This window comes from Neopsephotus bourkii, unplaced genomic scaffold (genome assembly GCF_033783945.1).
Source record: "Neopsephotus bourkii isolate Nb327-2 ecotype Australia unplaced genomic scaffold, CSIRO-AGI_Nbou_v1 NB_168, whole genome shotgun sequence".
Lineage (NCBI taxonomy): Eukaryota > Metazoa > Chordata > Aves > Psittaciformes > Psittacidae > Neopsephotus > Neopsephotus bourkii.
Window position 1 is genome coordinate 8349584 of NW_026900684.1, and position 27228 is coordinate 8376811.

At 39.2% G+C, this 27228-nt stretch overlaps 1 protein-coding gene across 1 annotated transcript; it reads left to right on the forward strand.

Annotated features, from left to right (window-relative positions):
- Positions 1-407: 407 nt before the first annotated feature.
- On the forward strand, positions 408-19313 carry AGA (aspartylglucosaminidase). The gene is made up of 10 exons (XM_061370349.1): positions 408-498; positions 3285-3653; positions 5544-5697; positions 6383-6495; positions 11248-11360; positions 12256-12367; positions 14184-14259; positions 15088-15195; positions 17309-17442; positions 18263-19313. Exons 1-10 carry the CDS (start codon positions 408-410, stop codon positions 18361-18363), a joined length of 1371 nt encoding a protein of 456 aa, XP_061226333.1. The 3' UTR covers positions 18364-19313.
- Positions 19314-27228: the final 7915 nt, after the last annotated feature.

Sequence of the window (27228 nt, forward strand, 5' to 3'; positions counted from 1 at the left end):
TGAGACATAATGCTACAATAGGCCAAAATAATAGTGCAAGAACATATTATTCTGTGACAAGTCATAATTATTTTGAGGTTACAAAGTAGGAACATAGCTTAGAATCTGATAAAAAAGTGGCAAGAAAAGCAAATTTATCAATGGAAGCATGACTATTATTGTTTAGTTACTATTGATGGCTGTGTGGTTATTATAATTAGTATCTGTACTTTTCCTCATTATCGATATTAATGCTCATTAACATATTGTCAAGGATCAGAGAGTGCTAAGTTAGGACACACTGGCCCTGTACGCTATACATACTTAGAATGAAATGATAACCCAGACCCAAGAGACCTTACAGTAAAAGAGAACACATAAAACATGGGAAAAGATTGTTGGGGAAGACATGAAACCAGGAAAACAATATGGGAAGCAGAGGTCTGGATAACTGTGTGATTTTAACATTACACATTTTGAGAGAACTCACACTGATGCTGATTTTTATGGAGGATTCAGGTAAGTATAACAAGTAGCTTTGAAAATGAGAGAGGGCATAAGGGTCTTTCCTAGAAGATTTAAGAGGTAAGTGATGGAAACACTTACCCTTCAAACAGTGTTGTCCAGTGAATGCGAGAACATACATATTGTAAGAAGCCATGAAAGAGATCCAAAGAGAAAAAAAAGGAATTTAAAAAACAACAGAGTAGGTTGCTTCCACAAATCTACCCAAAACAGAAACCTGTAACACAGAGTCATTTAAAAATATATTTTAATTAGAAGCATGATGGATTCAAAATGTTACATGTCAAAAAAGAAAACAACACAACAAAAACCCCACACTAAGTTTCCATAGCAAATGCTAATCAAAGGGTTGATTGTTTTTTACTAAGAAAATTATTCCCAGATTTGCTTTTTGTTTGTGTATGTTAGTATTAGAAAGCATAAGCAAAATCTAGATTAAAATGTAAACAAATTACAGATATAGCCACAATACTTAATCAGATTTCAAAGCACATTTAGGGAAAATTTGAGACAGCAGAAAGGAACTAGTCATGCATTTTTGAACAGATGGTGCTAGATAAGGTCACACAGATATAATTGAGGTCAGAATTTGGACACTGTAGGAACAGACACTCTCAGTGAAAGAGGTGAATCTCCTCCTGTGTATTTCATTAATTACCCAGTGCCAGTCAGTCACAGTGTTGTCTGCTATAGATCCTCTCACTAACCCCTTGTCCACAGAACTATTTCTCTAGAATATTCTTTTAATATTATGCACTTGAAGAAAAATGCTGTGGAAACAATTATTTGATTTTTAGCTGCAGAGAAAAACATCTACTGGTATCACCATTAATCTTAGCTACAGGTAACAGTAAGTATTGAGGGGCAAACAGATTAAGGTACATTTTCAATGCTCATTTAGGAATAACTGATATAAACCAACTGCTACTTCTCAGAAAAATGCAAACAAGTTTTACATTCAAAGACCAACTTTAAAATACTTTATATTAGAGACAGAAGGCAAATCAAGAGCCCAGATGGATATAACAGAACTGATTTGCAAAGCTGTCTTGGACAGATACTGCTCAAATTGTGCTCAGCTTTCACCATGTAAAAACAGTTTTATCAATCTTGGTGTTGGTGTTGATTTCACACACTGTATCTGAGAGCAGTCTTTGCTTTGTGAGTTTTTTCACAGTTAGTATAAATTTATATCTAATAACATAGTATACAGTAAAGCATGGATTCATTATTGCATTTATGTCTAACTGGAAGTCATTCACATTTGAATGCCAGTTAGAAAGCATACCACAGAAATCAAAACAACTGAGTTTCGACATGGGCCTCAAAGCATTATGCTATGCTGTTTCAAGTTGTACAAAATATTCTCTCTACAGCTGTGCAGGTTCAGCTTGCAGATGCAACCATCACAGTCAATACTTCTATTTGAATGACACCCATATCAAAGTGCTTTTCTTTCATAATGGTCCATTTTATCTTTCTAAAAGAAAACAATATTTGGAAAATATCGTTAATATATCAATTTTAGGAACATGCTTGATTATATTTTCCTTTTCACTGACTACTGAATTACTTCCCTGAAAATATTTTCCTCTGTTTTCCTTCCTTTAACATTAATTTGAATCTGTATTTTGGCCCTTTTTCCTTCCTGAACAGCTTTACCCACAAATACATGATAAAAATAAGAACAGTAATATCAGATATAAATCAGCTAACAGTATTTATATGAGTAAAGGTTTCTGAAGACTACTTGCAGCTTTGCTTTTGTGAACTGGCTGAAACCAAGGCCAAGCTATTACTAAAGTCAGAACCAATACTGTATTTTTTGTTACTTTGGTAAATAAAGGATAACACATTTTTTTTTGTGACAACTATTGAATTCCAAAGTCTCTGGATCATTTTGTTATAATAAAAATAATACTGCTTCAGGCTTTTTAAACCAGCTTAAGTAGGCTTACAAGCTTGAGCTTGTCACACATAAGGTCCACGTGTCTCTTCTTAATGCAAATCCAAGAGTAATGACATTGCTGGTGAAGTGTAATTGAGTTTGGCCCATTAGATGTTGTAAAAGAGTAATGAGAATGAGCTGAAAAAAGTAACAAACGAACAAAAAAAGCAGTATATTTTATATCCTTTTCTTCTGGTAGAAGCAGAAACCACTTTTTCTCATGTTTTTCACAAGTAATGCAGCTGGTTGATGACCAGTAACTGAACATAATCAGCCCTGAACATAAATCGGTGCATTACGCTGACAGCAGGTGAGCCTATGGATCTGACGTCAGACTGCTATGGCAACATGTCAAATGGCTTTAAAATATTGCTAATGGTTTACAATGAAAAGCTTGAACAGTAGGGACAGAATTAAAACATTACTTGCTTATGATTTCTATAAAGCAAGGCTTTGTTACAGATTCTTTTGTAAGCGATTCACTACAGTAAATCACAAAATGCCTTTCACAGAAACACCTCTGTGCCATTGGGATGCTTTTGACAAACACGCACGTGTTGGCAGGGTGCATGCTGTATGGGAATCTCATGAGCACACATGGAGATTGCTTTTGAACATGCTTTACCAGGTGTGCTCCAACCCCACAGCCCTGCCGCCACAGGGTCTGTGCTGGCACCCACTGCTCAGCCCCAGCACCACCTACTACCACAGCCACCTACAACACCCCAGCATGACACCGTGCCCTCCACACACACATGCTGGCTTTAAAGCACACCAGGCATACAGTAAATATATAAGTGGCATTTTAATCTGCGCTGGGCCTTGGCCTTAGAGGGGAGCTGTTTAGGCTTCTCCTTGACACCAAGCCGCCCCGCAGCCAGTCGGCTCCAACCCACCTCCTGCACACAGGGTAATCCCTACCGGACGCACCACTCCCCCAGGACGAGCAACGCCCTCCACCACGTCCAGTACCGACAGCGCCCGTATTGCTGCGCCTCCGTGTGCGCACGCGTGGCAGCCGGCGTCCGATTCGTGGCGGTGCGGGGAGCTATGGCGGCGGTGGCGGGGTGTGGCGGGGGCCGGCGGTGGATGGTGATCGCTTCTGTCCTGCTCGTCCTCTTGCAGCCGGCGGGTGCCGCCTTGCCTGCCGCCTTGCCTGTAGTCATCAACACTTGGGCGTTTAGGAAGGCCGCAGAGACAGGTGCCCCGGTGGGGGGCCGGGTGGGGCGGCGTGTCCCGGCCTGCTGAGGGGCTGCCGGGAGTTCTGCGTGTTGGCTTGGAAGTCTCTTAAGCATGACCAGGGTTATGTGTGGTAAAAAGTAAGCTGTGACCCGGCTTCTGTTACAGAGCTTCGGCTGCAGAGGGCCTGTGTTACACTCACGGGGCAGAGCGAGTCCCGGTACCGCAGGGAAGCTGCGTGAAGTACTGCTCTGCCTGCTTGGCAAGGGTCTGCCGCGGGTCTAGGGACATCGTAGTGCCTTTCTGTGGGAAGGGGCCAGGCGCCTGTGAAGCCTGTGCGTTGGTGGTGCGCTGTGTCTGGGCACTGGTGTTGCTTGACAGCCTTCAAGAAAGTAGTTTAGCTTTCAAGGTTGGGAAAAGTGCCTTTAAAATAAAAGGGAAGCTGAGGGGCTATGGGCTGTGGAAAAGCTAGACTAAAAACATTCTTTTGCTAATAATCTGTTTTTAATTGTGCCTTTCTGAGATTCATTCTTGCCCCAAACATTTAGACAGTTCTTCATACACTATTTTTGGAGCTCTGTGTTTTGTTTTTTTTTTGTGGTGTGTTGTTTTGTGATGTGTTATTGACAGTCAAAGGAGGTTTTCCTATGGCAACATAAATTGGTTGTAGATACTGAATTTAAAAGACTCGGGCTATTTTATCATAGTTGAGTTGCAAGTGATCACATATGAAAGCTTTGTTAGTGAAATGGGTTACCTGTAAAACCTTGTATAGGTCAGAAGTGAAATGCAGTCATGAAAACTGCATGGCCCTTGCTTTGCAGCTTTTGAAAGCTCCTGTTAAGGCTACTCACAGCAATAAAGGTAGTAGGACATGGAGTGGAACTCCTCACTGGAGTTTATCATAAAGACAAGTGCATGAGGAGTTGGATGCTAGGTGTCCTACTTCTTCCTTGGTGTAGGTAGTTTCATGCAGTTGCATGCAGCATTTGTAAAGATGGGGCTTCTTGAGATGGTAGAGACAGTGAAATTGCTTGCTTCTGCCAAAAAGAGCTGGGCTGTATTGCTTCTGCTGCCTCCCCTGTGCTGGGTCTGGCAGATGAGGGACCACCAGAGGGAGCACAAGGAGGAGCAAGCAGTATTCCTGCTGTCAGTGGCAGCAAGCTCAGCATGTTGGAAAATCTTGCCTGCAGTCCAGCCTTGTGAAATGTCACATGTGCTCACATGTGTCAGCTTCAGGCTCAGCTTATTCAAATCGTATCATTTGGTATATCTGTAATGTCTTATGAAACAGCACCATGAGCTAGATCCTAAACAGCAGAAGACAAAAGGATTGAACAGGAGAATGTGGAGACTAGTTTCTTGTATATTGTTTCCACTTCCTTTTTATTCTTATTGATAAAATTTTAGATCTTTTTAGATCACTGTATGGTTTAGATCTTTTTATTCTTCAGCTGGACACTTCATATTCGCATATGAAGCTTTTGAGGGCTGCTTATTATAACTTTTGCTTTCTATTTTGAGATAAAAGTTTTGCTTTCCTCTTCCCCACTGCCAGAGGGTTTTAAGTAAGCAGTGATAAAGCAATAGTTGGTTCTTGTCAAATGAGGAGGTTATTTAATGTATAGAAGTTGTGATAACTGTTAGTAAAGACCTTCTCAGTCAGAAAAAAGAAGCTCAGTTTCTCAGTCAGAAACACTAATTAGATACGCAAGAATAGTATTTAGAAAAATAATGCTTTACAAGCTTTTGAATATATTAGTATTTTGACTTTATTTCATCTCTAAATTACAGTCTACTTGCTTTACCCACTTATATAATGCATCTTCATTATGTCTATCTTTAAAACATTCTTTAAAGTAGTAGTGGAGATATTTCACTAGTGACAATTAATTGTATGTGTTGATTACAGCTTGGGGAGTATTGCAGTTGGGAGGCTCTGAGCTGGATGCAGTTGAGAGTGGCTGTGGTCAGTGTGAGATTGACCAGTGTGATGGAAGCGTGGGATATGGAGGAAGTCCAGATGAAAGTGGAGAAACAACACTAGATGCAATGATTATGAATGGGTAAGAAAACCACATGGAGAAAAGAACGATCCCCATTATTTTTAGCACATTTTAATGTAAGATCTATTGTTAAAGAGATCTTGCTGATTTAGGGTTGACTGTAGGACAAAGTTCTATGTAAACTTGTGGAGCTAGGGAAAATACTTAATTAGTGGAATAGTAGCTAAGCATGTTTCTTATTGAATCTTTATGTAGTGCAGTAATCTAGCTCTAGATATCACACTCGCAAAGCAGATGGTTGGTAGCATTGTAAGCTTTCCCTTTACATTCGTTCCGTAAATATTTCACTTCTGGAGCAGTTGTATTCTGTGCTTTATTTACCATTTAAAGCTGCCCTGATTAAAGAGTAATTTCAATTATATGCAATTATATAATTGCATAAATATGAGTTTATGTAATAAAATAGTTATTCCACTAAAAATATTACTCTGGACTGAGTTACTGTTAGTTGAGCCTTATCCCCATGCCTGTGAAAGAAAACAATACAGGGACAAAGTTTTTCCTACGAGTAATGTAGTTTGTCTGCTACTAGATTAGTGATGTTGTCTGTCTATGGCATAGAACAATTAAAGCAGTGTGTTAAAAGAGCAAGCTTTCTAATTTAGATGAGAACAGATCTTGTCTGATAAAAATGTACAATTATTCTTGTGTTTTTTTAACAACTTTTAAATATTTCTTGTTACAGCAACACCATGGAAGTTGGAGCAGTTGCGGACCTCAGACATGTAAAATATGCAATCAGTGTAGCACGAAAAGTCATGGAATACACTAAGCATACGTTATTAGTGGGAGAGTCAGGTAATTATTCTTTTAACTGTCTTCAAAACATACCTTTTTCTTATAACACTTCCTGCCAAAATTGCTGTATATTACTCTTGGTAATATAGGAGGAAGGATTCCCTGACAATCAAATGAGTATTCAAATAATTCAGAAGTGTTTACTGTCTTATTACATGTGAATGAATTATGTTGTTGTTCACTGTTTGGACATGGAAAGAAAAGCACTATTTTGTGCTCTTTCCACCAATTTATTTGGAAACGTTAACTTGTAATCCCAAGGCTTTGCTAATACCACTGATATCAAAGGTATCAAAGGTATCAAAGACGATTTGAGACAGACACTGTAGCAGCTGTTAGATATAAACATTTAATTTAAAACCATGGAGTAACTTTTTCTAAAGAATAACAGACTTAATAGACTGTAGAGTTAGATTTTACTATTGTAGTATGTATTCAGCATAATTATTGTATTTCACACCTTAAAAATATGTGAGAATTTGAATGTAAAAAACTGCATTAGGGGTTGTACTCCTCGGCACAACAAAAGAGCGATAGCAAACTGGAGGAGTAGTTGAGCTTTTCAAATATGACCTGCTGCTGTTAGAAGAATACTGGTATCAAGAGATGTACATTCCAGGGAGATATATGAGTAGTGAATGGAAGGTTACTTGGCTCACAGTTAAGGACTTTTAAAATGTATTTGCCTGTTCAGAAAGAAATGTGGAGATCAGTGCAAAATTGGCATCTGAGTATTAGGAGTAGGTGGTTTGAAACTGCTAAGAAAAGATAAAAGATTCTTGAGGGAATTAACATGTACAGAATGGTAGAGAAATAAGTGCAAGAGTAGTTTCTTGATGGACTGAAATAGGGCAACAGAGGGAGGTGAAGACAGTGTTTGACAGGAAGTCTGAAAAGAGAGATTGAGATTTGCAGATTCTATTTCATTTGAGCAGTTGGTCATGACTAGGTTACAAGTGGCTTTGGTAAGAAAGATCTCACAGATGATGCTGAAAAAGAAATTGGTCAGGTGTTTTAAGAGAGGATGAGGAAGTGCTCGTCATACTCCTTTCCCCCTTACACCTTCAGCAAGTTTACCAACAACACTGAGATTTGTGGTGTGGTTGACATGCTGGAGGGAAGGAATGCCATCTAAAGGAATTTTGAGAGTCTTGAGAGGGGTGCCAGTATAGACCTTATGAAGGTTGAAGGCCAAGTGCAAGGTCATACACCTGGGTTGGGACAATCCTAAGCATAAAGACAGGCTGGGTGGGGATTGAATTGAGAGCAGCCCTGAGGAGAAGGACTTAGGGGTGTTGGTTGTCAGAAAGCTCAACATGAGCCAGCGCGCGCAGCCCACAAAGCCAGCTGTATCGTGGGCTGTGTCAAAAGGAGCATGGCCAGCAGGTCGAGGGACGTAATTCAGCTGCATTCAACTTTGGGGCCAGCAACAGAGGAGGGATGTGGACCTGCTTAAGGGAGTCCAGATGAGAGTCACAGAGATGCTCAGAGGGCTGGATTATCTCTACTATGGAGACAAGATGAACAAGGAGGGCTTGTTGAACCTGGAGAAGAGAAGGCTCTGGGGAGACATTATAGCATCTTTCCAATACCTAAAGGGTGCCTATAGGAAATCTGGAGAGGGATGTTTTACAAGAGCATGTAATGATAGAACAAGTAGGAATGTTTTTAAACTGAAGGAAGATAAATTAGACATTAACAAGAAATTCTTTACTATGAGGGTGGTGAGACCCTGGAACAGATTACCCAGAGAAACTGTGGATGCCCCATCCCTGGAAGTGTTCAAGGCCAGGTGGGATGGGGCATAAATGTTACTGAATTAATCAAAGCAGAGAAAAATTAAGAAAGAATAGTATTCTGAAAGCATGTGTTTTCTGGAGAAATAGGAACTTGGATAAAGGAAACTATAGTTGTCTTTACCAAGCAAAAATTGGTAAAGAGAAAAATGGAGCTATAGCTTCAGAAAAATATATCTGGACCTTCAAATCAGTATGTGGGAGAAATGATAGTTTATTTTCTAAAAGAAAATGATCACATTTTCACCAGAAAAGCTAGCTAGAATAGTAAATCCTTTTAGTATAAATATATATAATCTCTGCAGGCTTTCTTTATTCCTTTATTCCAGATGCAGAATTGCTGAGATTATTCTTTATTTTTTTCCAAATAAGTAAAGTACACTTTTATTCAAATATATTTAGTGATATAATACAGGAAAGTCTGCCCATTTCATAAAATATAATTTCTTTGAGAAGTTCACGGTAGAGAGGAGAAGGCAAGCTGTGGCATACATTCATTTTGTTTAGTTGATTGTTTTTAAATGTGTGACGTGTACCTTGTTTCTGGCAGTAAAATTTTAATGAAAGCAACATGAAATTTTAATTTTCAGTGTTAAAAGTATTGATGGCATCTGTTACGAGTGCCATGACACCTGAATAGTCTTCGCAGTTCTGTTTACATTGACTCAAAAAAAAAGAAGTTTAGGTATCTTAACACATTTTGTGCATCGAGAACTTAAGGAAGACAGTGCATTACAGAATCATAGGGTGGTTGACGTTGGCAGGAACTTGAGGTCTTCTGGTCCAAATTTCCTACTTAAGTAGGGCCACCTAGAACCGGTTGCCCAGGAACATTTCCAGATGGCTTTTGAATATCTCCAGAGATGGAGACTCCACAACCTCTGAGCAGCTTTGTCACCCCCCAGAGTGTAGAAGTGTGTCTTGTTGTTCAGAGGGAGCTCCTCATGTTTCTGTTTGTGCCCATTGCCTCTTTTCATGTGACCACACACCACTGAAAAGAGCTTGGCTTGATCTTTACACACTCCTTTCAGATATTTTTATATACTGAGGAGATCCCCTGAACCGGGCTGAACAGTCCTAGCTTCAGCCACTCCTCCTAGTTTTGTATCATCTGCAGAATTTGGTGAGGGTGTGCACCCCCTCATCCAGGTCATTAATGAAGATACTGAACAATACTTGACCCTGTATTGATCCCAGTGGTACACTGCTAGTTAACTGGCTCTAGACTTCATACTGGTGATCACTAAACACCCTCTTAAGTTTGGTCCTTCATCCAGGCTGTACTTCATCAACTTCTCTTTGAGAATCTTATGGGAGACAGTGTCAAAAGCCTTTGATGTGGAAGTTAAGGTAGGCAATATCCACTGCTCTCCCCTCATATACCAAACCAGTTGTTTTATCATAGAAGGTTATCAGGCTGATCATCCACAACTTCCCTTTTGTGAAGCCATGCTGACAACTCGCAATCACCTTCTTGTCCTTCACATGCTCAGAAATGGTGTCCAGGCTTAGTGGTTCAATCATCTCAGTAATCAGTATGAGGCTGACCAGCATGTAGTTTCCTGGGTTCTGCTTCTTAGCCGTGGTGTAGCTTTTGTTGAGCAGATACAGATAACCACACTGATCAGAGTTACACTGTTAAAAGAACTGCTTTCTCTGTTCATTGCCTGGTTTCTTTAGGACAAGTCTTCGAAAATCAGCGATAGAGGCCATGTATACGCACTGAATCTGGCGAGGAACATTTAATGCAGAATGATTACAAGTGGGGAAGCAAAGAATTAGCTTGGTTATCATGTGCCAAGAAATTTTCAGGTTTGTCTCCAACAGATAGGAAAGTTTCATAATCACAGTATGCCTGGCCTTTTTGCTTTGTCTCGAGCAATACTTAGATCAGTAATCCAAGTAAACAGTTCAGGTAGTAAAGATGACCAATTCTGCTTCCTGGAATAGAAACAAGGCTTTAGAAGTCATGAAAGAATGACTGACAAATATGCACAAGTTTAGCTAAAAACAACCCCCAAAACAAAAACTAACCAAACAAGAAAAACCACCAGACCTGCCTGTTTTGTTTAATTGAAGCTGTCAGTTTTCTTTGAGTGCAAAGAGGATTTAACTGCCAGTTTTAAAGAAAAACACAGAAAACATGTCCAGAAATAACTGAAGGCTTTTCTTAATTCTTGAACTAGAGAAGCTCGTTCAGCTGCATGTTATAGTGACATTATTATCAGGGATTGGTAATATAAATTCAAGCATCTGAATCTAGCAACAGTATCTGTTATTTGGTAACATCAAATGTATCTGCAACTAAAAGATGAAAGAGTAGTTGATCTTTTTTCATTTCCCTTTCCCTAACGAGAAAAGCTGTTCTTAGAAGTGCAGCATTCTTTCATTGCTTGTGTTGGTATTTCTTTTGTTCTCTTGACACATACTGTATTAATTTTCAAAACAAGGAAGCAGTCACTTTTCAAACTGCAAGGAAGAAGTGTAATATGTAAGCTGGTGGATTGATTTCTGCAAGTATCAGTGTTTTGGTGGTAAATGTGCTGCTGTTACTTTTATTTCATAGAAGCCTAGATTTTTAAGGAAAATACACTGTTATTTGTATAATATACTTAAATATTTCTGTGACACACAGAGCCCAGGCCACTTTTGCTTCAGGTTGTTTATGTTCAGTTGATTAACAGAATTGACTCTGTTTTTCTTTCAGTGCTAAAACTTACATACGTTAACATAGTTACAGTGAATTGAGGAAATTTGATATTGCCAGTGAAGGGAGAGTTTGCTACTGCAGTTATACATTACTATAATGGCTTGTACTGCTCCCTGAAGACATTTCTTATCTCTGTAGAGGATACAGAATTTTTGATTTTTAGATAACATTACATGAATGCATTATCATAAAATATATAACCATGTGAATAAATTAATGGTTTTGGTTTTGTTGTTGCTTTTCAAGCTTCCCTGTTTGCTGTAAGAATGGGGTTTCCATATGAAGACTTAACTACCCAAAAATCTCTTTTGGTGTATTCAGAGTGGCTTAATCAAAGCTGTCAGCCAAATTACTGGAAGGTAAAGTGTGGTGGTGGTGAAAGTGGGGTTTAGGAAGTCAGTAATGCAGCATTGCCTCTTTCAGCTTACATTGAAGTTGTGCTTTACCTGTGAAGATAAAAAAAGTTTTGCATATTAAATGAACAAACTTGGAATTACCAAGCATTTGGTAGGCTCAGCAAGACTATGTGTCTAGCTCTTAATTTCTTGGATCCTGCTGGTTTTGGCCTTGGGGGAGTGCATATTTTTTTGATGCATTTATAAATTTCTATAAGAAAATCTTACGGTAGCAATTAAGATTCTTAAAAGGTTAGCGAGGCTTTATGCAGACCTGTGAACACATGACATTGATGCAGCTGTCTGTTAACCTTGCCTGTTATGGTGAGATTTCTCTCCTGTTTGGTTTTTTGTTTGTTTTTGGATTGGTTTTACAAATTTCTACATGTTTGTATGCTGTCTTGTTTCTTGTTTATTAAATGCTGCATTGCTGAACCATTTTAATTCAGTATATATTGTGGTTTTCAGTTGGGAAAATATCTTGACTATGATGACCATGATACTGACTTGACAATAATTCTACATTAGTAGAACAAGCTCAGTACATCTGGCTGGCTTTTAGCTCAAACATTTGCTTTGTTTCGATGACGTGATTTTTTTTTTTTTTTAATCAGTCAGTGGAGCAGAGGAGAATATTTAACATAACCTTCTAGTAAGAAAAACGTTTAACTTCATAATACCAGAAGTCATTCTCTATTCTTTAAGCAAATCAGTTTATGGAATTTTAGTACAGCTGTGTAATTATGTATTGGGCATCTGTTACTTGTTTGGTAGAGTACAGGTATTGACTGTGGTGTTTTTAAGTTTATCTATAATGAAGCAGAATATATTATTCATGCAAATCACAAAATGCTTGCAGAACGTGATACCAGACTCTTCAAAATCCTGTGGACCATACAAGCGACCTGAAAAAGTAACTTATAAGGAAGAGCAAATCTCACGAAGAAGTTTTCGTAATCATGATACTATTGGTAACAACTTTTGGTAACTCTGATGCTGATGTATTTCTTCTTCATCATTCTTCCACCTTAGCTTTTGTTCAATACCCTACTGCTTTTCCCTCAGATAACTTGTCATAATTTTTTGAGCAGCTATGGATGCCTAGAAAACTGATCAAGATTAAAAATATTTATCTTGATTATGGTTAACTTAAGTCTCCCCTGTAGCTGTCATACCAACTTGAAAGGCTTTGCAGTGGTGGAAGAAATGAGTAAACTGCTAGTCCTGTTGCCAGCCAAAAGCAGTGTTTGTTGAACAGTTGTTGCTTTCATTTTTCTTCTATTCTGGCTTTTGTCTAAATAATTTTACAGAAAACCTACTATGCTTAAAACAGGTTAGCAGTAGTAGTCCCAAAAGCTTCTAAGAACTTACTGATAGAGGGCTGTTAATTGACAAGCCTATAAAGCGATTAATGATCAGATCAGACATAGGAGTGGGGCAGTTACGGTGCTTGTCTTCCAAAGCTTTATACTTCTTAGTCTTGAAGCTTGCACTCCTTGGTTTCATCTGGATTTTTCTCAGTTTAGCAATTCAGAACTTTTGCCTGACAGTATTTGCAATACCAAGAAATAACAAATTGTTTCTTCTTTGCTTCCAATCCACTCTCCTAATAACAAATTAACTTTTTACAGAAGTCAGGCAACCTACCAAATTCTTGATTTCGTAGGTAGCTTTCTTTACTGGGATATACAGTCTTTAGTGCTAGAAAATTCAGAAATCATGGAAGGTCAGGATGAGACGGGAATCTGCTAAGAACAATTCAGGAATTTGTGTATCATTAAGTAGTCCTAAGCTGTTTTGTTGTGAATGATGGTGCTTACATTTATACTGCAGTTTATTCCGGCCTGTTGATAATAAATATATGAAACATGTCCTTGCATAACACATTTTGAGAAGAACCTTCATTCACAAAGCATTTTGGAAGTTGGTAAAAACAAATGCTCTTCCAGGCTTTCTCCAGAGGCTATTGGTGGCTATAGAGTCAGTGCCTCTATGCTTTTAGCTTCTGATGATCAGGAATCTTTTCTGTGAGAAGGAGGTAGTGCTTATTGAGGTCAGAGAACAGAATTCAGTTCTTTGAATTCTGCTCCTTGGATCTTGACTTGTACTGGAGTTTGATTCTAGCAGCAGTTTCTGCCTTCTTGTAAAGAGGTGAAGCCTTACTCTACAGAGAACCAGCTGATCCAAAATTCTGCTACAAGGGGCAATCTAAACTTCTGTAAGATGAGGCAGTGTCTTCCTTATTAGTACAGAATTAACAAGGAGTAGGCTTATCCACACATATGATTGCCTGCCATGTAATTCTTGTTAACTTTGGTAGGCAGTATGTCACTGTCTGTGAAATTTAAGCTCATCGTTCTGATTCTTCTGACACCACCCCCCCCCCCCCTTTTTTTTTTCTTTTAAGTCTCCCTAAAGGACCCTTTATAATTTCCAGACTTTTGTTGTTCTGGTGGTACTGGGGCAGGATGTACCAGGTACTTGTTATCTACTGGTTAAAATAGGTGTGTATCAGGAGACAGCAGCTGCTTGGGCAGCAGTAGTGTACAGCTCTGAACAGTGTGGCACTCACTTTTATAGATTGGTTTTTGAGCTCTTGTAATACATCCAGAAAGTTTCCAAGTGTGTTTTAAGAAGAACTTCTGTAAGAGTATGGCTTCTCTATATTGAAGGATATCAGTAGTTTGAAAAGTCTGGGTGTTGTGGTTTATTTGATACCATAGTGCTAATTAAATAATTTTGTTAGGCCCATTTCTGAATGTTTTTCATCCTTTTTGAAAACTTTAGGTATGATTGTAATCGGTGGGAGTGGAACTGTTGTTTCTGGGACATCTACTAATGGTGCAGTCCACAAAATTCCAGGGTTAGTATCTCTGATTTTACAAAAAAGCTTTTTTCCTGTCTCATTTGCTACATTAGACTTATATAAAGGTTATGTTTTAGACTGCAGTGATCACAAAATGGCCTTGCTTGTTTCTGGGCATCGCCAGAAATCCCAATACTGAGAAACTGTTGCAGGATGTTTGTCTTTGAGGGAGTCCTTGTTTTTCAGCTCACTTAATTTACCATACAGAGACACAAACAACTGGCACAGTTGCAAGGCACCTTGTAAGGCATGGCACCAGAGACAAGTAAGCATTTTGGAGAGGTGCAGTCTCCAAAGAAGTATATGTAGAATCAGAGCCCTAGGCTTGAATTTTGTCTTTGAGATTTATTTTTTTTTAACCCAGATATGAATCTTGTCTGTCAGCCAAATCAGACAACTTGTGGATTTAGCACCAAGTTATTGAACATACTAATGTCCCCAGCTGCTTACTGTTGCCTACTGGCTAAACCTTACGGGCCAGACAATAGTATAATAACAAACAGTTGTGCATTCGAGGTGGATTAAGCCTCAGGTCAATAAGGTTATCACAGATCACTTCTATTGGTAGTTTTAAGACAAAACTTCTTACTGCAGTGGAGTGACCTCTTTACCTCTTCTGTTCTCCTGTGAATTTAACACTAACTCAGCTGGCGGCAGTAAGGTTGACAAAGTTAAAAGTATGCCCAGGTTACAAGAACTTGCCAATATGAGGCCAAAAGCTATTACATTAGTGCAGTCCCACTTGAATTATTAAATTACCATTTTCTGTAGTTTCCAGGTTTTGGTTTTGTTTTGGTTTGGTTTTTTTTCCATTTTTCACTACAGCCGTGTAGGAGACTCTCCGATAGCTGGAGCAGGATCCTATGCAGATAGCACAGCAGGAGGAGCTGCAGCCACTGGGGATGGTGACATAATGATGCGCTTCTTGCCCAGGTTTGTCCTTAGGGCACGCTTTGCTGTTTTTCTCTAGCAAAATGTGAACTCAGAAAATGAACTAATTGTTTAAAAAGACAGTCTGTCTTACTAGCTGCTGAAGTGGGAGTAAAGGAGGGAATGGAAGGGGAAAGAACAGCAGCACAATCAGGTCATCCTTATGATCTGACTTAAATGACTTCTTAAATATCTTGATGACAGATCCCTTAATACTGCCATGCTGTTGAGCAAGCAGGCACCAGGTAATGAGTATATCCCCAACTTGCACACTTTTTAACAGAACTGATTAGCTTTCTTGTACAAAGTGTTTTATTGTGTGGGAAATAAGCCTTATAAATTGCAGGAAGGTTAGGGGGTGAGTCTCAGATTTCTTGGGAAGGTGGGAAGGTGTCACTGTAACAATCCTGTGTAATTGCATCTAATTTGAAAGTGGAAGAGTGTTTTAGTGCTGTCATCTTGGTTGCATAGCCTGCATAAAATATGGGTGTTTTCATGACTGAGTTTTGACAATCATTCTTGCAAATTGGTCTCAGCAGGAATGACTTACGGAAGTCTGTGCTCAATGTAATAGGCATTGATGCTTGAAGGAATATATAGCAGTGGCCTTCATATTCCTTGGGTGCTTTTTCTGAAACTGGCAGTTAAAAATGCTTACTAGTTTGTTGCATATTTACAAGTGTTCTCAATGAGTTGCAGTCTGTTCCAAGTCAGCCTTGAAATACAAGGCAATTGACAACCTCACAAATTATTCTGAGGTATCAGATACCAACAACAGTATTGAGTTGAGCTCCACTATGAGGTTAATCAATAAAAGCTTACATTACAGTTTAGCAGCCTGAAGGATTTGGCTTTAATGCTTGAAACATTTTCTGCTGGCACCAGTGGGTTTTAGAAAACAACTCAGACTAGATGGTTAATCACAAGTTCTTTGTAGATACAGATCTTTCCTAAGTCTATGTTATTTAGATATTCCCACATGAAAACAAATAATAGAATTGACTTGCCAGAAATGAAGAAAATGTTAAATATATTTTCTGGCTGCCTTCTTTGAGATAGTAACATCTTACAGAGTTTTTGATTAGTGAAGAGACACTTGTGAAATACAGCTTTATATTCAGATAGTTATCTTTACATAACTTGAACCTATTTGATTGTTAGACTAAATCTAAGATAATAGGGAGCCTTAAATTGCTAGGAAAGCTGTCTTACATGGTACTTTGATAACATCTGTAGTTAATGTTATCTGTAAATGAGTCTTAGTATAACGAGTTGGTTTTGGTATATGAATCTTTCATCAAAACAAAATCTAGTGTTGCTTGCTTGTAAGTTACATTATGTGTTCTAATCTTCAGGTTCTGAAAGAAAATAACAACAAAAGTAACTTTTTTCCCTCTGAGCACATTTTGGAAATGTAACTGATTCATCTCAAACAATGCCCATGTATTTATTTGCCTAATGATACTGTAGGTAGAAAGAAAAGAAGTTCATCTTGATTTCTCCTTCATTTCAAGTAAATTTTTTTTTAAATTGGTTTGCAAAAAAATAGAAAGTAGCTCAAAGTCTTGATCAAAAAATTGTACCTTCGTGTTCATGAAATAAAGAAAATGGGTCAATTCTGAGGTTTCCAGAAACTGAAGTTGTTTTTTTTCAGTGCTTACTGAAACCAGTAGTTGATCAGTAATATCAGAGGTCAGTTTTCTTCAGAAAAGTACCTTGGCATTTGCCTTTTTGAAAACTAGTCATAACTTTTCATGCCAAACATAATCACACAGTGAAAAACAAAAGCCCCTAACTCTTTAGCTGCTTCTTTGCAGTTCTTTAACTGATCTGTTGCTTAGCCTCTTCTACTGCAAATGATGAGAGCACTATCTCAGGTTTAGTCCTGCCCTAGAATGATAGATGGTACAGAGGACATCTTGCAAGACTCTTAAGTCTTATTTGTAATTTCAGTTCAGTTAGAACTTGAGTAATAATTGCCAATATGAAGTTTGGATGAAGATTATTTATCATGTATTTCCATTATTCAAAGAAATCAATGTCTGTCAAAGGTATTTCAGAACATATAATCTCAGTGTGGCTAATTGTCTGGGTGTCATAACTGTTTTTCTCTCAGTTATCAAGCTGTGGAGTATATGAGAATGGGAGCAGACCCAACAGTAGCCTGTCAGAAAGTTATTTCCAGAATCCAGAAGTATGCTCCAAAGTTCTTTGGTGCTGTCATATGTGCCAATAGAACTGGAAGTTATGGTATGTATTTTGCTTAACAGACAAAGATTGTTGACCCTAATTAGGTCACAGAAGTACAAAAGTGGATTTTTAAAAAGAAGAATTATTCTTTGAACACTGCAGCAATACTGGCCGTTTATAATATCAAATGCTGGTTGTCAGGGCAGCTGTGTCCTAGTGTGGACTTGAGATATTTTCATTTTTCCTCTGCATTTCGATGTCTTAGACTTCCACAAAAACTTTGGAAGTCTTAGTAAAAATAAAAAACATTTACAACCTTTATGTGTTTTCCTGGACTGTGTATGATTAATTTGAAGGTTTTACAAACTAATGTTTATGCCTCCCCTAGATATGGCATAAGGCAGGGAGAATGTGAATGTTAAGCATAGCTTCAAAGCATTCCAAGATCAGTCACTGTGCCAGGCATCTCATTAGTGAACTCTTAGATCAGTAGGAAATACAATTTGCTAATCAACATAGCTTATTTAGTTAGACTGCTTGTTGCTGTTCTTTGATCTCTTATTTCCCATAGTTCTGTGTTTAAGAGATTAGTGTTGGAGGAACTCATTAAGTTAATCAGGATTGAAAGAGAGAGATTTTCTTAACTTGTGTTGCTGTCTCAAATTGTATTATAAGGGCATTAATTGCGCTGCAGCAGTCATTAGCACTGTATTTTTACTTAAAATTCAGTACTTTCAAGGTATCTTGAGTTAAACAGATTGTAAAGAACAATTACACCATTGTAGTAGACTTAGTAACCGGGTCTTTAGATGATAAAGTACAATAACAAAGACACTAATCTTAAATGCAGCAAATTACACTTTTTTTCTTTCTTTCCTAGGTGCTGCGTGTAATAAAATTCCAGGATTCTCTCAGTTTCACTTCATGGTTTCTAGTCCTTTGCTAAGTCACCCAACTGAGCAAGTAGTAGATTGCATTTAATTTCTTTTGTCATATTAACATCTAAATTTAAGACAGGGAAAGTGCTAAGCTTCCCTAGATGCTGCTTTTTAAAATGGTTATTCCAAGGTCTAATGGCTCTTATGGTCTGTTCAGTTTTGTAAGAACTAAGTAGCCAAAAGTGATGAACAGTAACCACTGAACTGGACCTTTGCTTTGCCATTGGTAACATATTTGTTAGAAATGTGAAAGGATGGGGAGCAGGAAGGTCTCTGCCTCTATGCATGAGACTTATTTTGAGAAAAATTGCCTAAGACAGTCCAGGTTTTCATTGCTCTTGAAAATAAAATTGCATGCAAAAGCTGACAAGCAAGGAAGGAGGTTTGAAGAGTAGCGGAGACTATTTTGAAGCTTTAATTAAGAGGTAAGGAACATCTCCTTGTGGACCTTTTTAACTTGTTTCACGACAGCTGAGAATACATTTGAATAAAGAGGACATCCAAACATCCCTAGTAGTACAAGCCTTCAAGGAGTATTGTGTTGACTCTGACTGGATGGGAAGATAGTTCAAAACCTTCCTGTCACCTGTTCTATGTAGTGGAAGTTAAGTTTTAAAACTTAATCTGAGTGATTTCTTTGTCCTCAATATGCTGTGCACTTTCCCTATGGCACATTTACACCTTCAAAGGAGCAATTGAATACCTAAAGCATGAGAGTTACCTACAGCTGACAAAGCTGGGTTTGTCATTTTCTGTGTCTAGATACCAGGATTCATTTGTAATAGAACTTCAGCATCTTGAGGATTGTTCCACGGGTATTTGAAGATGTTTGATTCTTTTCTTAACAGGGAGTCTTGCTGGTCATTTGATTGAATCTTTGCTAAATTTGGGCTAGGAAAAGTTAAAGGGGAGAGCAGGTAAAATAAGTGTCTTGTCATAAACTTGATTTATTCTTTGTCTACTTGAATAAAATTATTGTGTAATAAAATCACACCTTAATGTATCATTTGTAAGTAAGGTTGCTTAGGTGCTTGTGTAGTGTGCCTTAGAATGATTGTTGCCTTATGTTCCAAGTTGGTATCTTTAAAAGCTGGAAAAAAAAACATTCAAACCAGAATAGCTGTCTTTAATTCCCTGCTGTCGAACTTAATCAACAAAGTCAGTTACTGTAGGATTCACTTCTGTCACTGGATCTTCAGAACATCTTGTAGCACAGAGTTCACTGTAGACTACAGCAAGCTTTTGTCAGAGGAGCCCTTGCTGCATATATCTCTAGTGGCTTAAGATAAGTTTCCTACCTGTCATATCTGCCATGGCTGCTATATCTTCAGATAACTCAAGTAATCAAGTGCAGATAGATTAATAAAATCCCAGTGACTGTTACTTTGGAGATAACATTGTGGATTGTGAGCATAGAAGGTTTGGTATGGGCAGCTGAGTGGCAGTGTCTCAAACTGCTGCAGCTGAGTTCACTAGGATTCATTTCTGAAAGAGATGCGAAACATCCTTGGCTGGCTTTCTAATGTGCTAGTGTCCTGGGTTCAGCAGTAGCAGTCATTTTTCTCCTTGGTAGCTGGTGCAGTGCTGTGTTTTGACTTTTGGCCTGGGAACAGAGCTGATAACAACGATGTTTTGGTTTGGCCAAGGACTTTGTGAGCCTCATGCTCTGCCCGGGAGGAGGGGAAGCTGGGAGAAAGCAGAGGCAGGACACCTGCCCCAAACTGACCAAAGAGGTATTCCATACCACAGCACGTCATGCCCAGGATGTGACTGGGAGTTTCCCCGAAGGACATGGGGTCTTCTGGGTTGGACTCGTTTTTTGGCGGGTGGTGTCGTATTCTTTTCCCGTGTTATTTTTCTCTTATCGTTGTCATTGGTGGTAGCGGTGGTGATTTGTGTTGTACATCGGTTGCTAGACTGTTCTTGTCTCAACCCGTGGGAGTTGAATTCTTTCGATTCTCCTCCCCATCCCTCTAGGAGCAGGGGAGGGAGTAGCGCATTGGGGGGGGAGGGGTGGAGGGGACGACACGGGACTCTGGCCTCGACTGCTTCTAGGCTGGCACCATTCACTGGGAGTGAGTGCATGAGCTGTCTGGCTGGGTTTAAACCACTATACCACTAGAGGTTATGAGTGCTCTGTAACAGTGTACCTGAGGTTACTGTTACAATTCTAACAATTCATCTGTATGTGAGAGCAAAATTGCTTGTCTCCATGAGACATACAGAATCATAGAATCATAGAATAGTTAGGGTTGGAAAGGACCTTAAGGTCATCCAGTTCCAACCCCCATGACATGGGCAGGGACACCTTACACTAAAACATCTCACCCAAGGCTTCGCCCAACCTGGCCTTGAACACCGCCAGGGATGGAGCATTCACAACCTCCGTGGGCAACCCGTTCCAGTACCTCACCACCCTAACAGGAAAGAACTTCCTCTTTATATCCAATCTAAACTTCCCCTGTTTAAGTTTTAACCCCTTACCGCTTGTCACTACAGTCCCTAATGAAGAGTCCATCCCCAGCATTCCTATAGGCCCCCTTCAGATGCTGGAAGGCTGCCATGAGGTCTCCATGCAGCCTTCTCTTCTGCAGGCTGAACAGCCCCAGCTTTCTCAGCCTGTCTTCATACGGGAGGTACTCCAGTCCCCTGATCATCCTCGTGGCCCTCCTCTGGACTGTTCCAACAGTTCCATGTCCTTTTTATGTTGAGGACACCAGAACTGCACACAATACTCCAAGTGAGGTCTCATGAGAGCAGAGTAGAGGGGCAGGATCACCTCCTTTGACCTGCTGGCCGCACTCCTTTTGATGCAGCCCAGGATACAGTTGGCTTTCTGGACTGCAAGCACACACTGACAGCTCATGTTCATTTTCTCATCAACCAACACCCCCAAGTCCTTCTCCGCAGGGCTGCTCTGAATCTCTTCTCTGCCCAGCCTGTAGCTGTGCCTGGGATTGCTTCAACCCAGGTGTAGGACCTTGCACTTGGCATGGTTAAACTTCATGAAGTTGGCATCAGCCCACCTCACAAGCATGTCGAGGTCCCTCTGGATGGTATTCCCTCCAGCGTATCAACCAAACCACACAGCTTGGTGTCATCGGCAAACTTGCTGAGGGCGCACTCAATCCCACTGTCCATGTCACTGACAAAGATGTTGAGCAAGACTGGTCCCAGCACCTATTCCTGAGGGACACCGCTCGTTACAGTTCTCTAGCCGGACATTGAGCCATTGACCACAACTCTTTGCATGTGGTCATCCAGCCAGTTCTTTATCCAGAGTGGTCTACCTATCAAATTGATGTCTCTCCAGTTTAGAGACAAGGACATCCTGTGGGACAGTGTCAAATGCTTTACACAAATCCAGGTAGATGACATCAGCTGCTCTACCGCTGACCATCAGTTCTGTAGCCCCACCATAGAAGGCCACCAAATAGGTCAGACAGGATTTCCCTGTAGTGAAGCCATCCTGACTGTTACCAAGCACCTTGTTGTTTTTCATGTGCCTCAGCATGCCTTCCAGGAGAATCTGCTCCAAGATTTTGCCAGGCACAGAGGTGAGATTGACTGGTCTGTAATTCCCTGGGTCATCCATTTTCCATTTTTGCATGACTACGTGTGGTTTAATAATGTAGGTTACTTTGTGATGCTGAATTAATTCTCATAAGTGAAAGGGTTAGTTTGTGTAAACTATTTTAATGTATTTTTAATTCAACAGTATATTATTTATAAATTAAACTTATAAATGTACTATTCCAATGTTATGGACAAAATTCTGAATTAAAAAAATATTGTGCTTAATATTTTGTCTACCTCTTTGCAGGTTGTTAGCAGTAGTGCTGTTATGCGTAGCAGAAAGATGAATTTTTTTAAGAAAGATTTTTACACGAGCAAACTCTTGCCATAACAACAGTTTCTGTTGGGGTTGTGGAAAAAAAAATTGTCTTTCCCAATTTCAAGGAATTTTGTATTTGTAAGTTTATACTGTCATTATGTTTTTGCATGGCACTAAACTGTTCTTTCATCAGGCAATCTGTATGAACCCTGACAATGTTTTGTATCACTTAGTGAAGAAAACTTCCCTGTGATACCACTGTTGTAGCTTACCATGGAAATAACGTCCTTTCATCTGTAACTGCTTCAACTGGGAATAAATAGCATGTTCAGAGAATTCAAGGTTGGGCTTTTGGATGGAATCAACAAGTAATATTATATAAACAGTAGAGACTATTATTTCTTCACAAGGTAAAAACGACAGTGGTGCTGATTGCTTTGTAACTTGGAAGTTCTATTAGCATTTGTTGCTTGGGCTTAATTATGGTGTGGTGGTTATAGCTCATTAACAGCTCTGTTCATCCTTGTTTTGAAACAAGAGTATGTGTAGGATTTCAGTGCCATTATCTGTAGGCTGTGTGAGGAAATACCAGGGATAGTTAAATTTACTCTAGCTGTAATATACAACTGACGTGTTGCCTGCTAAGCACTGAACTGCAGATGTTCTCACTGGGGGTGTGTTAATTCTCTACATAAGTTCTATTAAATTTACAGAAAAAAAAAACAAACCATGACTGAAATGTCTATGGAGCAGATGTGGCAGGATCTCAGTGTTTGTGACTAGTTTTATTATTGCTTAAGCTGCCGAGTCAGGCAGCAAACCTTTTCAGATATTTATGCATTGAACAATATTAATGTGTTTTCATTTTCTTCTGTTTTTTGTTTGGTTTTTTTTTGGGGGGGGGGTGTTTTGTTTTGTTTTGTTTTGTTTGCTTGACAGTTGGAATCAGTGTAGGTAAACACACCTGCTAGTGCAGTGCTCTCTTGGTGTGATTAGCTGATACCTTTACAGTGACAGGTGGTGGTTTGTGAAGTAAAAGCAATAGCAGCTGCAAAGTGTGCCAGCTGTTCAGGGATTTCCTGTTATTGGTGACTTGTGTTTTTCCTAATAGGACAGGGAAAATTTTTTTAAAGAAGACCTTTTTTATTATACTTTTTCCAGGTAAAACTTTACAAAAACAATTGTAAACAGCAGGGAGGTTTATTGGTTAGAAATGGTGATTTTGGAGCTCTGCATGGGAAGAACTTTCATGTCTTAGATGAACAGGAATTTTCTTGTTTTCACCTGTTGCATACTTTCCAGGCAGACTCTGAAATACATTTCAGTTCTACTTCTGTTTGTTGCTCAATTATTGTTTCAGTACTGATCGTATAAAATACAAAAAGTGGTGAGCTTGCCTCTTGAATGTAGTTGTGAAATTGTATTGTATTTTGTATTTCTACTTTCCCAGCATTTGCCATCTAAAGATCCTAAGGAATAAGAAATGCAGTTTAGCAAAAAATCCAGTGGCCTTCGTTTATTTGAGTACTGTTAGGTGCAGATGGGAAGAATCCAGAGTTGTTACCTGTCCAAGACAAATGTCCAGAGACTGTTACAGAACCTGACCCTCCAAGCAGGAGTAAAGCACTTTGTGAGTGTCCACTTAAGTCTGATCTTCCAACTGCAGGTGCAGATTGTGTTTAGTCTTTGTAGAACATCAGGGTAACTGAACAGGGAAAGGTTTTTTGTTTGGTTGGTTGGTGGTGGTGGTTGTTTTTTTTATGCATACAAAAACATAGTAGATAATACTGTATTATCCTGCATTAACTAACGGCAATAAGAATTATAGAAGCTGTATTTTTAAGGGTTGAGGGATGAGTTACTCAGACTGAGAAGTGCTATAATGGTAGATTCTAGTAGTGCAGTATTACAGATTTAGTATTATACTCAGCTAGGTCATGAATGCTTATTGTTCATAATTAGATGCTTGATGGTATGTGTGGTTATTTATTAAATATAGTGTGACAGGCTATTTGAAAATAAAAATTATTTTGCTGCTAGCTTAATACTGCTCCTGGATATTCATTTTTACGACAAAAATTACAAGGCAAATCATCATAGATCATCTGTGAGGATGAAGATTGGGTTGGCACGCTAATACACAGAGAAGTATAAAGGAACTGAAACTTGCCATAAATTAATGTTTTCATCAGCAGTGCTTTTCCTGAGCATTGAGGAGCAACATGGAACTGACAGTTTCCTACTTTTGTTGTGTAATCAATTCCTTATCTAGGTAGGATTTTTTTCTGAAAGATTTACAGTAATAGATGAAGTAAAGCATTATAGATTGAAAGGGTGAATGTAAGAAGTACTATAAACAAGTCTAATTCATATGCAGTCAAGTGTGTTTTGCTAATTTTGTTGTTACTGAGGACTAATTTGTGTGTTAATAAAGTGGAAAATAAATTACATTGGAGTAGCTACAGTGTTAATGAACTGTAGCTATTTAAATTCAATCTTTACCCATTCTTAGGATTCTGTCAACATGAAAGTCTTGTGATCTCGCTTCTCAGCAAGAGATCTGGCAATTTCTGTTGTTCCTTAGTGAAACTGCTAGCTGCACAAAATGGGTCTTCAGAGGGGAACATCAGTTTGCCAAATGGGCTTAAGGATGTTAACAGGCTTTAACTGATTTCTGCAGTGCTACCTTTCCCTGCCTTCTGTATCTCTTTGATGGAAGTCCTGTACCAGGACTGGCAGACAAGTGTGTACACATTCACCTAGACAGCTTCATGCCAGATCCAGTGGTTTAACCTCTCTGACAGCCATCTTCACTTTGCACTGGGAATAGCGGGTGCCTGCAACCCATTCCACTGGCTCTGCTTTGGGCTTCATAACTTGTGATCAGAGCAGTAACAGCTCCAGGGCAATTTGACTGCAGCTGTTTCCTTGGGAAGTATGCATCAAAGCCCTCAGGTGTGTATAGAGTACCTTATTCCTGTGAATTGAGCTCCTAGGCTCATAGTTACAGCCGTGGTGATAAAAACCACAAAAAGCAACTATACAGAACAAAGAACATTAGCTACTAGTGAAGTGCTGAAGAGGTTATGTTTGAACCTTTGTTCATCTCTGGAATATGGTGTGAACCGGATAAAGGTATGGTGCTACCCACATCCTCCACTGTGCATTCTCTGCTCAGTTAAGCTGTTTCTACTGGTTATGCAACACCACAACATGGATCAGCTTGCTGGTCTGACTGAAAACTAATCTTGTCTTTTTTCAGAATGTGAGTAAACAAGCTGTCCTCTTACTGTACAGCCACTTGTCTGATAATACCAACACAAGGCAGACTGCAGGAATCGCAGTAGGGCAGTGAGGAGCACAGAAAATTATCCAGCTGGTGACAGCAAATACTTAGATTAGTGATGGAAGACTTCAGAATTTTCCTGCAGACTGAAGTAAGGTGCCTATCTTTCTGCATGCTTCATGAGGTCAACCTTCAAGCTAGATGCCTATCCTACCATTTCTCCCTAGTAAAGTTCAGTAAGAGACATCAAAACTTGGGATTTGCATACAGGATTCTTACTATTTCAGGGAGAATTCTTATCAACAGGCTATTATCTACCATAGGCTTCCCATCTTCAGGATGGGGAAGTGCAGTGTCTCCATACAACCTTCTGATGGCTTTCTCTTTTGTTAAATTGTGAATTTGAATTTCTTCTGTCTGAGGAGGCTTTACAAGTCAGATCTCATACTTAAGAGCAACTGCTGTTACTGCAATGCTTTATGAAAATGTCATGAATGCTTTATGACTGCATATGCTTTATGAAAATGTGAATGTCATGAATTCAGTCTCTTGACTGGCTATTCAATTGAAAGTCGCTGTGAGATGCGTTTTGTGTTAACACCTCTGTGTTTTGGACAGACTACTGTATTGGGCTCTTGGAGAGTTGTGTTGGGGATGTCTGGTTACTGGATCACAAAGAGGTTTAAGCAAGAGACAAGTGCCAGTATGCTCAGTGGAGCTGAGGTATCACCTCCAGTCACATTCAAGAATAAAGCTGTAACCTGTATGCTGTAACTTAATTTGAAAAATCAAGTTTCTTTCAGAGTTGGGAATAGAAGTTTGATCTTGCAGGAAGTTTTATGACAGTAATGTAGTGCCTCACTATGACAAATGGAAATGTTAATGCCAGATAAATATTCCACCTGTTGTTTGTAATTATCATTCATGTACTTTTGGTCAGTCTTAGCTATTCATAGTCTGCCAATCAGTGTTGAACTTAACCATTACTTTCTACTTTGTAGCTCTGATTTTTCCAGGCTTAACATTTGGGAAGAACTTCAAATTTCAAATACTGCAAGTTGAGGCAATCTGGCCAAATAATAGACCATCTCATGTAAGTGCCTCTAAAGCATTTCTCACAGTGAATAACAAAATCACTGAACAATACAGAACTACTAAAGCCTTTAGTCTCAGTATGCAAAGATTAGAGTGCTCTATCCTTAGAAAGGGAAAAGCTGTCTTTCTTGGGAAAATCCGAAAGAGACTTGGGTACAGGAATCAAACATTTTAAACTTTGTGAGGACCTCAGTACTTTGTATCCAGTGCTGCTTTCTGACTTTGTAGGTACCCCACATCTGTCCCTGTGCTGGTGATGGGTATATTTGGGTATATTTGTGGGGATGCATACTGGCGTAAAACTGGAAGCTAACAGGACCTCAAGCTCTTAGTCTCTTAATCCTGGGGCCTGATCCAACAGGCCGTCCTGACACACAGAAGGCTGCTCAGCAGACGGGAGTTTGTGTATCTGTGGCTTGTTGTGCTTGCTTATTCTAATGACTACGCCATTATATGTAAAATGTTCCTACCTGTGTTCAAATAGTAACCTCCCTGATTATCCTAGAACACTGAGACCAAAGAATCTTTTTCCCTCCTTTTTCTGCTATAATTAGTAGTGATTCCTTTATACAATGTGAAACAGCTTCAGTAAGAAACGTGAGATGGTGAGAGAGAGCACATGAAGATCTGCTTCTCCAGAAAGGTGGAAGTAAGATTCCCTGGGGGACACACATCCTGATATATTTCTTGCT